At 33.1% G+C, this 14,070-nt stretch overlaps 1 protein-coding gene across 5 annotated transcripts in view; it reads right to left on the reverse strand.

The window, feature by feature from the left end:
- Window positions 1-14,070, reverse strand: part of LOC111423279 (Sprouty-related protein with EVH-1 domain) — a 40,252-nt gene continuing 26,182 nt past the window's right edge. The window contains exons 2-7 of one of the 5 annotated variants that reach the window (XM_071199272.1): window positions 8,524-8,737; window positions 8,293-8,462; window positions 8,092-8,102; window positions 7,945-8,015; window positions 7,706-7,850; window positions 1-7,645 (exon numbers count right to left, since the gene is read on the reverse strand). In XM_071199272.1, the coding sequence (XP_071055373.1) occupies window positions 7,119-7,645; window positions 7,706-7,850; window positions 7,945-8,015; window positions 8,092-8,102; window positions 8,293-8,462; window positions 8,524-8,737 (1,138 nt within the window). In that variant the 3' untranslated portion in view covers window positions 1-7,118. Of the gene's footprint in view, window positions 7,649-7,705; window positions 7,851-7,944; window positions 8,016-8,091; window positions 8,103-8,292; window positions 8,463-8,523; window positions 8,738-14,070 lie in introns of all 5 variants that reach the window. The other 4 variants (XM_071199267.1, XM_023056804.2, XM_023056738.2 and 1 more) reach the window with 4 other exon arrangements.

The raw sequence follows: 14,070 nt of genomic DNA on the forward strand, positions 1-14,070 counted from the left end.
TTTATAACATATTACTTTATATTGTTCTTATATACTTAAAATATCATTCACACATTTTTTGTAGATTCTCTTTAAACAAGCGGTCATACTTTTTTTAAATAACATATATACAAACAGTACATTGACCATCCAGCTAACAATCAGGTATTATATGATTGTAATTACAACAATTTAAGAAATAAAGTTGTGTTGTGAATCGTTTATTGCATGTTTTTCAGGGTTGCTTTAGACGATTCACAAACAATTAGCGATTGATAAATATCATGTTTCTATCCGACTCGTGCTATAATTTTTTTCTCAATCTCCTTGATTTTGTAAAATGTGGCGGCATATAACCTGAGCCCTTGGGTACATACCGACAGTCTTACAACAACAATCGTTTTAAAATAATAATAAAATGGTTGCAATTAATTCCTTTTTGTTTTAATAAATTAAATTACGATAAGGAGTTAACCGCAAAAAGGCCTTCAACATTAATAGAAACCACTTTTTTGTCGATCGCTTATTGTTAATAAATAAATCTGTACAAAAGGACAAATATAAAACAATTTATTTGTGTAGTTTTAAATTTGTCCTTGTTATTTTGAATGTAACCCTGAATATATTTTATAATATATTTTGAAATATACAGTAAATTTGTCATATAAAAAATTCTTAAAATTACTTCGAAACTGTGCACCGACAGAGAGAGGGGGAGCAATTTTAAGAATACATTATTTGTGTTTGTTTTTTATACACCTTTTTAATGTTAATATTAGGTGTAAGGACATCTTACGTACATATAATAATATTTATGTATACACGTTAAGTTACTATCGTCGTTACGTAGCTTCTCGATTTATTTATTTAATTTTTATTTATTTATTGAAACGAAAACACTTAGTATGTAACTAGCGTAAAACGTATATATACTTTTCTTTAAAGATATAATTTTTTTGATATAATCTTTTTATTGTAGTTTCTCGTTTTAACGTATTTCTTTTAAAATACATTGTAAAGTCTATTGTCGAAAGGTGACGTCGATTTTTTATTTTCGCTCCATTTTTTCTTTTTTTTATTATTATTTATCTTTTATTTTTTTTGTTTGCACATATTTAAAGAAAACGAATAAGGTCACGATATACATGCAACGTTTAGAAAATTCACCTTAAATATATGTGAACAACTAAAAAATTTTCAACATGAGTTGTTTTAAAAATTTTAAATAAAAAAATGCTTTTTTTAAATTACAAACGCTACATTGTGTTACATTACACAGTGAAAATGCAGGAAAAAACGAAACGTGGTAAATTAATTAATTACATTTAAATTACTAATGAGTACATGTAAAAATTAAAAAAAGAAGTGGATGTAAACGATATTGCTTATTTCTACAAACAAATTATAACAACTTATTTAAAAAAAAAACGTACATTATTTTAATGATTGGAATTATTTCCCTGAATTATACCCATTACTAATTTAAATACACAATCTCTCGAAATACAACATTCTTCTTTTTAATAGATTCGAATCCTCTCTCTTTCTTTTTATTTTTTTAATAAAGTGTAACGTTTCTTTTTCTTAGGTACTCTTTTTTTGTAACCGCCAATTATGGGACAGGTTGTGATTTACCTAAATTAAAAAATAAATTAGAAAAATAAACAGTCTTGAAAATGTAACCGGGAAATAGAAAAATCGATGGTTTTTAGTGTTCACAACCGACGCATGATTGAGCACTGGTTAATTACGGTTGATTTCTACGATATTAGTATAATAGGAACAGCATTAAATTATCAATACAAAAAAGTACAAACATTTTTTGAAAGTTAAAGAAAACTATTTAAAAATAAATCCTTTTCGGGTCATCGCTACGTCATCTTTTTGATCTGATTTAATTAAACTTGTAAACGCAAATAAAAAATATATTAAGTGTCCATAACTAATATGGAAATGGTGGTATCGCAAATCAAAATTATTCCGTCTAAATATATTAAAGAATTTAAAAGCAGTAAGTGGAGCGTTTTTATGTTAGGTTTTCTAACCGCAACAGGAAAATCATGATGAGTAATAGAAAGAAGTTTCGGAATATCTAAAACATGGAAAAACTGAAGTGACTAAATTTTATCTCTATTCGTTTTTTTACAAGATTAAGTACCATTACAAGAATTGTTTATGATAGTCCTATAAAATTTGCATGGCATATTGTTGATCATATACTCTTACAATACAATACCAGATATTATTTTATAGTTATTATTCGCATCTTTCAGTTGAAGATGTTGACTATTATGTTGACAAGTTTTCTTTTCACTGCTGCCATAGGTTTCTGCCACATTACAGAAGTAAATATAAACACGACGCGTAATTTATGGCTATATTAATGACATTCTAGGTACTTTGGCAACTGCATAATTTATGGATTAAACAGAAAATTAAAATTAGATTTGTATTAGGTTACAGATTCAAAATGTATGTTGTCTTTGGAGGAAACAGGTTGACTTTTTCATTTAATTCTGAAGTTATTTGCAAGATTTATATTAAAAGTTAAATGGGTTGGAATCCTCTTTAGTGCTAAATTGATGCATTAGATACAGAGAAAACTTCTCAAATTCTGGGGTTATGGTAAGCTTTTATGTAGACACCTTGATCTCTCCACTATTCTAAAAAAAATTAAAATAGTTCTCTTTGCCCGTAATGGAAGATGAAGACCGTAAAGAAGATAGATGAACGTATCTTCCAAAAAACAACTTCTTAAAAGGTGTTCAGAAAAAACTTCTAAGAAGTGTCAGACCTTGTATTGATAGAAAAATTGAAAAACAATTCGTATGGAAGACCAACTTATGGCACGAGGCCAATCTACCTCAAGCAACGATGGCGAAACTGAAGGAGATTTTAATTAAGGGTACATTGATGACGCTATCTGACAGCATCTCTCTCCTAGTGATGGATAACTGCATCGATCTGATATCTGTCTTGATAGAGCGTGCTCAAGATTGTCTCTGAGTGTATCTTCATCGCAGGTAGAGGAATTTCGATTAATTGGCAATGCATCGATAGCTATATAATTTATGGTAGCAAAATTACATTAAATGCGATTATACCATTATATCTGATTTTGATGTCTAGACGTTAGTATCGGATAAGAAGGCTTTACCAAAAACTAAAGTGTCATTAGAGAAGAGAGAACTAACTAATATCATGTATAAGAAGAAGGGTTTTTGACAATTTACTAAGTTTCCGGGCAGTGACTAAGACCTGATTTGGTATTCATCAAACCGGAACACTGGTTTACAATACTGTTGCCAATTTAATACGTCATCTATCTCCTCAACTCGACTAAGTAGTGAAGTAATCTTTCGAAAGTAAACATTTTTGATTAGTAACATTTTAAATTATATTTTTCTTTCATTCTTAGTTTTTAAATATGAATTAATCATGGTTTCAACATGTAACTTTTAAAGAAAACCCACGGTTTTGGAGTTAATACCGCACACAAGATAGATCAGTTTTGCTGTTAGATTAGGTGTCGATAGGTGACTTAGGAGTGGTGGAATGGAAGAAGAGTAACATACCAAACTTGGAACTGCTCTTATTTTCTGGAGATAAGCTGGATGGAGCAATCAAGAAAGTGTGCAGAAAGTAGATGTGACGGGAAACAAAGAAAAATATGATAGAATTTGTTTATCTATACAATGAATGCTTTAAAACAGAATTTTTCAATACTCCTAAAAATGTCAGAATTGATATTGATAGAAAAGCAAAAAACGACTAGTACGGAAGACCAAGCAATAAAGCAGGTATGATAAACAAGGAAACGGCTAAACTAAGGAGTTGTAGTAACAAATAAAAGAAAAAAATGTCTTATTTAATGGAAAAAAGAATAATAGCTGAATGGAATGTCTTTTATGATAATGCTATGAGAATGGAAATAGAGAGAGGCGAAAACTTAATAGTCTATAGCAACATAACCATAGATGTAAGTCATGCTGCATCCCACTTTGTAGAATAGAAGATAGTACATAACTTCGCTAATCTAATAGGTATCATCTGCATATGTTACAGTATCAGGAGTAAATTTTGATGCAGTTACTGGCATGTCGCCCTTTCAACTAGTTATAGGAAAACATTCAATACACGAGGAAAGGAAGGGATATCTAGGTAAATTCAGACAAATGCCAATGTGACAAAAGGGATGGTAGAAATGTACAAGATGAGCAAAATTTCTATCAAAGGAGGTGGTATTACCAACAAGAAAATCCATCTGATTTTGCAAGAGTCAACACACCATCCAGTCTTATTGACTGATCGAAACTCGAAATAACTAGAGCAGCATACCGCCGAAAATTTTATCGGGTCTGAATCTAAGACCAATAAGGAACAGTTACGGATGGAATAAAAGGAAAACTGTTAATAACGATCTTGCTAAGAGATAAAAGGTGGGCGAGACCAAAAGAAACATTAATTTGGAAAAATTTTAGAAACCGATGGCAAATCGATTGAGTGGGGATTCGGTGAAGCCTTAATTATGATGATAAACAATGAGAGAGGGAAAAATCTGTTTTTCCATCCAACCATCCATCGAGAGACGAAAATTCAAAGAAGCTGAAATCTCGCAGAACCTTGCGAAAATTGTATTCCCCTATATAGAACAGTATATCTCCAACACTATAGGCAACGTTGTTATATTTTTTAATTTGAATTTACCACACAACTTATTCTTGTTCAAGAAATGATGTCTAATGCCTTTGATTTTATTTTTGATATTATAACTACTCTCTACATTGCATTTTGGGCGATTCAGTGCTCAAATCTGTGATTTGCCTTCTACATTCTATAATGGTTCCTGAAATCGACAAGCATTTAGCTGCAACGACAACTTGACGACATTATTAGACACATCATTCTGCTAAAATATCTTATTATCATATTAACCCGATTGTTCGGGAGAGCAAAGCAAGAACGAATATCAAAATAATTTAGATTTTAGTGTTGTAGAACAATACAAGGGTCTTGTATTTTGTTTGTAGTTACCACTTTAGAGATTTTGCTCATACCAAAATTTTAATTCTATATAACCTTTTGAACTGTTCCTAACCAACTGTACGTGTTTCAACGCTTCCTGCTGTTGAGGTGTTGCGTAAGTGTGTGTCCATTTAAAAAAACAGTAAAGGTAAAAAGAGAAAAGTACTATTCTTGTGGCAAATAGGGGTATTTAAAAGGATAGAGTGTGCAAATTCACATGTCATATAACTAAATATGGCAACAAAAATGTAACTGATTAAAGTACTAACTAACAACGTTTATGTTAGCATTGATATGTCAGTATATGACAGTGTACCAATATTGTGTTAGATTATTGTTTGCTAGATTTATATCCAAAGCATAGTGTGTGCAACTTTTTATATGAAATCTAAGAGCTGCTGTATTCACTGTATTCATGGTTAAGGCTACCCCCATATGCCAGAAACTAGTAGAAAATATCATGTTGAAGTTTTTCATCTGGGATATTTTGTAATGCCACTAAAAAATCGTTATAATCGAAGTAATGACTTTTGAAGCTGTTGTTATAATATTTTAATAAATCAACTTCCCTTTGTCTGTCCTCATTATCAATTATCTACAAGTATTATGTCACAGATTTAGTAATGATAGATATTAAAGTGTTCAGAATATTGAATATGTCAAAGATGTTATTAATAGAATTATAAGCTTAGGGTTTTCGAAATCCAATCTGTGTCTTGAATAGCATGTTAAATATAAGTAGATGTTTTATAAATCGTTATATTAACCACTTTGTCAGTAGATTACACTGACATTAACACCAGCTCATGCACATTCTGCACACAAAAAATTGCACTGGGTATTAAATTGGTTATAGAATATCGGTTATATAGTTCACATTCTTTGAGTTGAAGTATTAATTTTTACATTATCATTAACTGTAACTATTATTTGTTTTTACTCAGATTATTGTTAGCTTTTTTAAATATCGTGTGTCAGAATTAATAACAAAGTCACATAACAACAGCTTCATGACAAACGTCTATATGCATCCACAATTCCCTATATACCATAGAAACGCTTGCAAGTAGGTTCCATATTTTTGCAAACATTGATGGTGAACCGCGGCCAGTGCATAATATCATTTTTTAGCAAGATGTCATACTCATCATACTGACTTTTGTTACACAAATTGCATTCCTTGATATGTGAAACTGTAGCTAACAAATTCCTAACTAATTAAAACCACTTGTTGGAACAAAGTCCATACCTCATCTGATTGAAAATATTCTTTGCTCTAACATATGCAAATTTAGTATTTCATACGATCATCTAAATGACGTAGCGATCAAGAAAAGTGGATAAATTTTATCAAATATTGCTATGGATAAATACCTGAAACCTCAAAAGTCAACAGTTGGGTTGGCCAAATAATTACTAGGTTTTGTTATGGTCCAAATAAAAATACAGGCCAATTTGTTGTTTATTTCTGATAATAATATTGGTTATTAATTAATAGTAATTGTTGGAATTTATTTTGGTATATGTTAAAAGAGATTGAAAATTGTAGACCTACATTTCTACACTACTACAGGTAAGAATAAAGGAAGTGATAGATTGTAACATCTCTAAATAAACAGTCAATAAAAATATCCTTACTGGTACAGATTACTCTTTAGGTGTACTGTTATGTTTGCCTGAAACACCATTGATCTGTAGTCTTGCATAAAAACTTAGAACTGCTCGCCACTTCACAAATCATTTATATTTCAAAACCACCAGATTACAAAATTGATATAATCTGGATTAAATGCCTAAAGTAGCGTGCAGTTGCCTAAACCAAATCTTATTTATCATTTGATTATTTATTTATTCATTCATCTTCAAGCACAAATTCTGCTTCCATCTTCTTTTAATCATGAAATGTTACTATCAAGATGCATTCTCACTGCCATACAATACAGTAGGTCTAAAATTTTTCCAAATCTCATAAATTAAAGTAAAAATAAAAATAGAATCCAGAAAAGTATTATACACATAAACATTTTTTCCATTTTTACCTCCATTTATGAAAGTGATCTTTATATTTCATTCAAGCTATTGTACTAATATCGTAAAACCCACTGCGTCCGACATCACATACTAGTACTATGGCGACCGCCACAGACGCCACACTGAACACCGCACCAATAACACAACCTTAAAGGTGGATAAAACCAAAGACATGGTACAAACATCGACAAGAACGTTAAGCACAGCCACCGACGGCAGCAGTTTTCGTCGTGGTTGCATTCGCACGGATGCTGCGCGAAGTCGCCCTCGTTGTCCGATGCGCAATGATAACACAAACACTGGACGCAACCGATGCACGTGATCGTGTTGATGGTTGATCGGACACAATCCGGTGCGTATTCGCAAGCGCCTCTTCGGTTTTTGTCTTCGAAAAAGAAGTCGTGACAGTGTTTGCACCGAACCTGCGGTTTACCCGGCTTCTTTTTCGCTTTATATGGATATGGTGATTGGTGTGTGGCAACAAGTTCCAGACCTTTCTTCAAGCTACTACTTGAATCTCTTCTTGCTAATGTTGGTTTTTGACGATCTTCGACCATTGGGTATGTGTATTCGTGAGCGGAGGTGAGTTGTACATATGAATAGTTTTCAACTACTTAAAGAAAATGATTTTTTAGATGGATGATTTTGTTATTTTCATTTTTTATCTAACCTTTATCTTTTAAAGGTTCGAAAACCCTTTGGTCACCAGCGCGGTCCCTCGGTAAATAATGTATTTTGTGAAGATGATCTGTTGCTTTTGTGCTGGAATCACTGGAGCTGCGAGAGTCTTTTGGTTCTTGAGGAAGATTTAAAGTCTAACAAAAAAGATGATTTCTTACTGTTTTTTTTCAATAAGAGAATGTTATTTTAGGTCAATTTTATAGTAAGAATAAAACGTTAAAATCTTACCATAAAAACATCGTCGTCTCCAACATCTTTATGTGAAGCACGAAGAGTAAGCGGACAGGTTTCCGTCAAACCTTAAAGTGAAAACAAAAAATCGATTTAAGTCATCCGATATAATGATCTTAAATGCAGGATGTTAAGGTCACTTACCGTGTAGGAATCCCATAGTAAGGAAGCAATGAAGAAAAATTCAAATAGAGCAGATAAGAAAATATTACTCTAAGGCCCTGCGGGACACGCAGGGCTATAATTTACTACTATTAGGTGATCGAATAAATGTAGAATATTTACGTAGAGTTTAATTTTGGAGGAATAAAAGAAGGATAATAAAGAAACATGCAATTCCACCTACCGTCCAGCAGTTCTTCTACGGCTGTTCTCACACCCTTATCGAAAGCTCTGGCGTCCGCGGCGGTTTGAAATGTCAATCCGAACTTTTTGTCTCCGGTCTTCCAGTGGTGAAAAGTCGGCATAACTTTATTGTACTCGAAATCCTTTTTTATCGTACAACTAAGTACAATCTAAAAAATTTTAGTTGTGATTTTTTGTTGCGGTAAGAACAATAGTGTTTAATAAACTTACGCTTTGGTCACTGATGCGTCGCCCGTAAATCAGGTAGTCATGTTTCGGCTTGGCAGAGGTGATGTTCTCCGATCCGGGTACAGTCGAGGGTACCGGTCTCGGTTTCTTCGTAACCGAAACGTTGCTGAGTCCCCCGCCTTCCAACGGTACCCAGCCCCCCGAGCTGTCATCCCTTGACATCACCTGAGCCCGAACGCGCACCAAATGGTTCCCACTGGAAAAAAACAATAAAAAATAGTTTATTTCTCCTTCTACTCAATCAAAGAAAAGTCTCAAAGTCATGTGGAAGTATATCTGGATCGCTAGAATTTAGATCTTTGCTTACGCTTCTTTGGACTTAACACTACATTTCAGATGTATAATCAGTATTTAAACTTTGATACCACGACTTTATGACATTCAAATCTTATTGTTAGAGAAAACGTTAATTCTGATCATCGTAAATATAAATGACGAGTGTTTATATCATTCACCATATGCGTTACTATGATCTTTTTTAACACATTTGTTTTACAAAGGGAGGACAGAACAACAAATGTGATAATAAGTTAATACGCAACACCAACATAAAACCACGCAAAAGGAGCTAGAAGTACCAATTTATCTATATAAGATGTTCTGTAGTCAATTCCTCAGGATTTCAAGAAGTGACATTGTACTTTTTCAACGAGTAATTGATGTCAAGTATACATTGAGCACCATCAATTGCAGACGATATACCACCAACGCCATAACTAGTGTCTTTAGAAAGTTTGTATTAGCGTAACATGCACAACACTATGTTAGGCACAAAAAATGATAGATCAGCATCAATGAGCACACACAAGAGAATGTTGAGCTACATTCACTGTGTTCAATCTTTTAGGAAAGAACATGAACATTTATGGAAGCGCAAAGATTTCAAAAGGGCATTATATTTGAATGAAATTAAGATTGTACTCCGTTTTGAAAATATTTCATTAGTTTAATTTATTGTAGTTTGTATTGTAGTTTCTTCTTTGTAATGGAGATAAAGTCATTTATTATTATTATTAACAGGCTGCTTCCAGCCAGTGATGTCACATTAGCGTGAATCTACAAATTATCAACGTATAATACATACCTACACATAATGAGTGAACAAGACATATGATGTAAAAAATCCGAAGTATTGTTTATATGTATAGATAACAAATAAAAGACACATTAAATTGCAACGTTGAGCTACATCAGTTATAAGAGAATAATCATGTGATTGAAATTTGTTGTTAAAAACTCTCTAGTAAGATATTTCATTGAATTCAACGTGTTTGAAAACATCCCACACTAACTTTTCTTGCTCAATAACTCGCCATCATTAATTCGATGGAAGGCTTTCTCGAAATTTGTATAAATAACATCCACCTGCTCACCAACACCCATTGCATCGGCAAGGTTAAGACAACACAAATTTTTAACAGTAGTGCGTTTAGGTATAAATCCATACTGATAAAGGAAAATGAAGGACTGCATGTAGCGATAGATTGTATTATAAATGATTCGTTCACTCATTATCATCATTAATCATACAGCCTTATTGCAGACTCTTGACTTTTTCAAACTTGAATCTTCATTCCTTTCTGTCCTTTGCTTGTTTTGTCCAGTTTCGTATACCCATCTTCTTAGCGTCCTCCGTCATATCATCTCTTCAGCGTAGTTTAGATGTTATTCTACTGTTAGTACCTAGGTATAATTTCTGCCATAAATATCTTTTTTTTGATGGGTCATAGTCGCTTCTTCATATATGCCTCTTATTGATTTCTGTATTAAATTAGGAAAAGCCATACAAAATACTTCATTGATCTCATTAACATCTTTAATTTCTCCGGAAAAGATTAATGAGCGTTAACATAGCCAACAAAATGAGCTTCTACAATTCATTGCCGTCATCGCAATCACCTATCAATTGAATACTGGAAAGTTTTTTGCCAGGTGTTCAGTAAATGTCCAGAAAGTAACATTTCCAACTGATGATTCACCGTTGTTTTCAGTTGCTGTTCCAATTTGTAGTAATATCAGATTGTGCTTCAAAGCCAATTCGGTTATGCTGAAAATTTGTTGATTTAGTGTTAACCATATCTAGTAGTGCCCCGTTATTTCGAAATACTGCAGACCAGCAAGTTGAATGAGTTAGCAAATCAGCAAAGTGTCCGTCCAGCTTCGCTTTACAAGTGAGGATTCCATAACGGATTTATAATTTAAATTGCCGGCGAGTAAAACAGATTCTTTGTTCAAATGTAGTTGAGAGGTCTTCTTCTAGATTTAATTGGCCGATGTGTTTGTATGACGGCGAGAGAACTCGGACACTTGTGGCTTCCACTTTATAAAGATATGGTATGGGGTTAGACGATAGTCTATAGATGATTTGACATTTGTTTTAGCAGATTTCTTTGGTGTACTCATGCGATCGGATGGTCTAAGATGACTTTTATTAATAAACATTGTGTCTAATCTATAATATATTTGGATTTCAAGATGCAACTTTTAAATAGCCCAATCTTCTTGGGGAATTATTTATGGAAGAGATAATCTGACAAAATGTCAATTTGAAAACGAAAATTTGTACCAGTTTCATGTCGCTAGTTGGCGGCTGTGATGATTGTTAAGTCAATTCTTCTATGGCGATTATTTTTATTTTCTTACCTGGGCCGCTATGTAATTTTGACAGTTTCTTCACATTGGTATCTGTGGTGGTTTTGGTGTTAATGACATTTTCTGAAAGTGACAAGCTCGAACGGGCAACTTTAATTTTCTTTGATGATTATGGTCGTGCTTCAGAGGGTTTGTTCCGCATAAGGCTAATAAATAAGGTTGATTGGTAGGAAGGTATCTTAGAGCACGATTTGTAACTAGCAGGATATGAAGCGCCACAAATGAAGGCATATGCAACAAATGAAGCAGTGTGCAATCTCGTCTGCACACTGCAACATTTTGTGAAAATCAGAAACTTTTCCAGCTATTTACCAAAGTAAATATTATCAGATTTTTTTTAGCAATTCATGTAATTTCGCATATTTTAAAGTGCACATATTTAGTGATATTATATATATCCTGCTTATTTATAATAACAATCATAACATTATTTAAATAGCATCTTTTGTCTCTTCTTTTACAGGTGGGTGAAGTGGTGCTTGCACTTAAATACTTAACATATACATTGTCGTCAACACTCATAAGCTTCCTAGCGCTGAGATATACAGGCACCATATCAAATAGGAAATTAGCTTCTATTTTATCACAACTTCATTATGTCCTCCTAGCATTTTGGTATTTCTAGAACAAAATGCACGATGAGCGGATTTACCAATAACCACTAAGTTATATCGATGCATATCATCAGCATAAACACAATAAAGCAGTTACATACTTTTTTTGTTGCTCATTTCCATCCTGCTTATTACTTCTTCATTACTGCTTGCTTGTATCGTATTAGGTATCTTAATAAAGATATTAAGCTTAATCGGATATGTGTCAGGAGCAGTAACCATTACTCTGATAGTACTTTAATTGGACGCTCGAATCATCGAACATGCAAATCGCAGATCAATTGTAAACAATGACATCTAATTAAATACTTCTTAGCGCTCGAGAAGCTGCCCTTGTGCAGTGAGTCTAAACCACTGTTAGAAAAGCAAACTCAATGCTCTTGATTTGATTAAGATCAATTCGAGATTCGATCGAAATCTGATCGTGATCAAATTGCATGATAATAAAATTGATAAGTTGCTATTGTTATCATCACCCGAAGAGTCTCTATCTCCAGAATACTTCATAGTGAGCAAGTCACTAACGAGTAACGAAATGGATAGCATAGTAATGCAAGCTGCATGGATTGTATTAAATTAAGTATATTTATTTAGGTTTTGACAGCTGGCAAAAATTGTATTTTATATTGATGCCCAATCTATTGCATGTGAAATATGACGTCAGTTTGTATTCGAAATCACATTTATTTAATAACATTTATATTTATTATGTGATAATACGACAATGACTAAATATTTTATTAAAAAAAGTATTGCTTTTTCGGCAAACAATAAAGATCTACTTAAAGTGAATTGTTGTATTTGTTGTATCGGCATTGTTACCGAATATACGTTAAACGTTATATCTGCTATAAGATATGTTATTTTGTTAGTTTATTAATTCAACTGGAATTATCCAGAGTAGCCGAAAAATACTTTTAGGATACTTTATTTATTTCCTTAAAAAAATTATCATTGAAATTGGTATCTATTGAAGCTGTATGTTTATGAAATGAAATGAGAAAAATAAAAACGATGTAGGAAAAAAGGAACAAGTATCAACGTGTATTTTTCTAGCTTGTCGCATGTCAAGCTAGAGCGTGTTTATTTCGGTTCGAGGCAAATGTGCCCTTTCATAGGCCCCCGCAGGCGAGACACTAATGGATTTAAGCCGGGAGACCTTTGACAGTTACAAGAGAAATGGGTTACCCCCGATGCGAATGCAACCGTTTTATGTATTCCTCCCATATTTCCACTATATGGTCGGAAACTTCGAGCTTGGTCATTGATAGAACGCAGGAAATCGTTTTAACACTTTTTTTTTCAGAACAGATTCCCTCATTTAAATCTCAAATTACATTATAAAAAGAAATATCTATTTTTATCACAATACCGACTTGACTTTATAAAAAATTAAAAATTCGTCATATCCTGTTTTATTAAACGACATTAAACGTTTTTCAAGTTAGAATTCGGGTCAGCGGCTTTTTCAAAAGAGCTAATTGTGACAATCAACGAAGACGACGCCTTCAACGAACTAAACAAAACGACACAAAAATAATAGAAAAAACTCCAATTCTATTCCATTGTCGTCGTTATTCATTAGGTATGTAATTTTTAAAATTAAAAATTTTCAGTTAGCACATTTTGTCAATATGGAAACGAAAAAGTTTTGTGTGGTACTAAAATGCTGATGTTCAGTTCCAATTTAGTTAAACGCTAGCGGTTAAAGCAAAGGCGCCGCGACACCGAACTCCCTTTTGTAGAGGGGTGGTCGACGAGATATTGACGTCAGATGATGTCACCCCCGCCACCAATCTATTGGACCGCCTACCAGATCACCACGTGGTTCTCTTTACCACCCTCGATATAGGTAACTGGGTAGAAAGTTCAATGTACTATCACAAACTATTTCACTATTTTTTTTAGAATAGTGTTGGTTGTATAAACTTTGCATCATGGTTATAAACCATTTTCCGGTTGGTTTTGATTCTCAAGATAACTGTTAAAACAAGACGTAGTTAAATTGAAAGAACGCGGAAGATCATCACGGAAATGCAAAGATTCTATGAAGACCTACACTTCAACCATATCAAATCCAACTATAACTACAAAGGCTGTTATAAACGTAGGCTTAGAGGAACTACTAGAAATAAGAACTGAGAAAATTAAATATGCTTTAAACCAATGAAGAAGCGGAAATCCCCAGGAGAGGACCAGATAACATCGGAAATGCTGAAAATAGGAGGTAGCACATTACTACAAGCTCTACGGATACTAGCAA

Source organism: Onthophagus taurus, chromosome 1, assembly GCF_036711975.1.
Source record: "Onthophagus taurus isolate NC chromosome 1, IU_Otau_3.0, whole genome shotgun sequence".
NCBI lineage: Eukaryota > Metazoa > Arthropoda > Insecta > Coleoptera > Scarabaeidae > Onthophagus > Onthophagus taurus.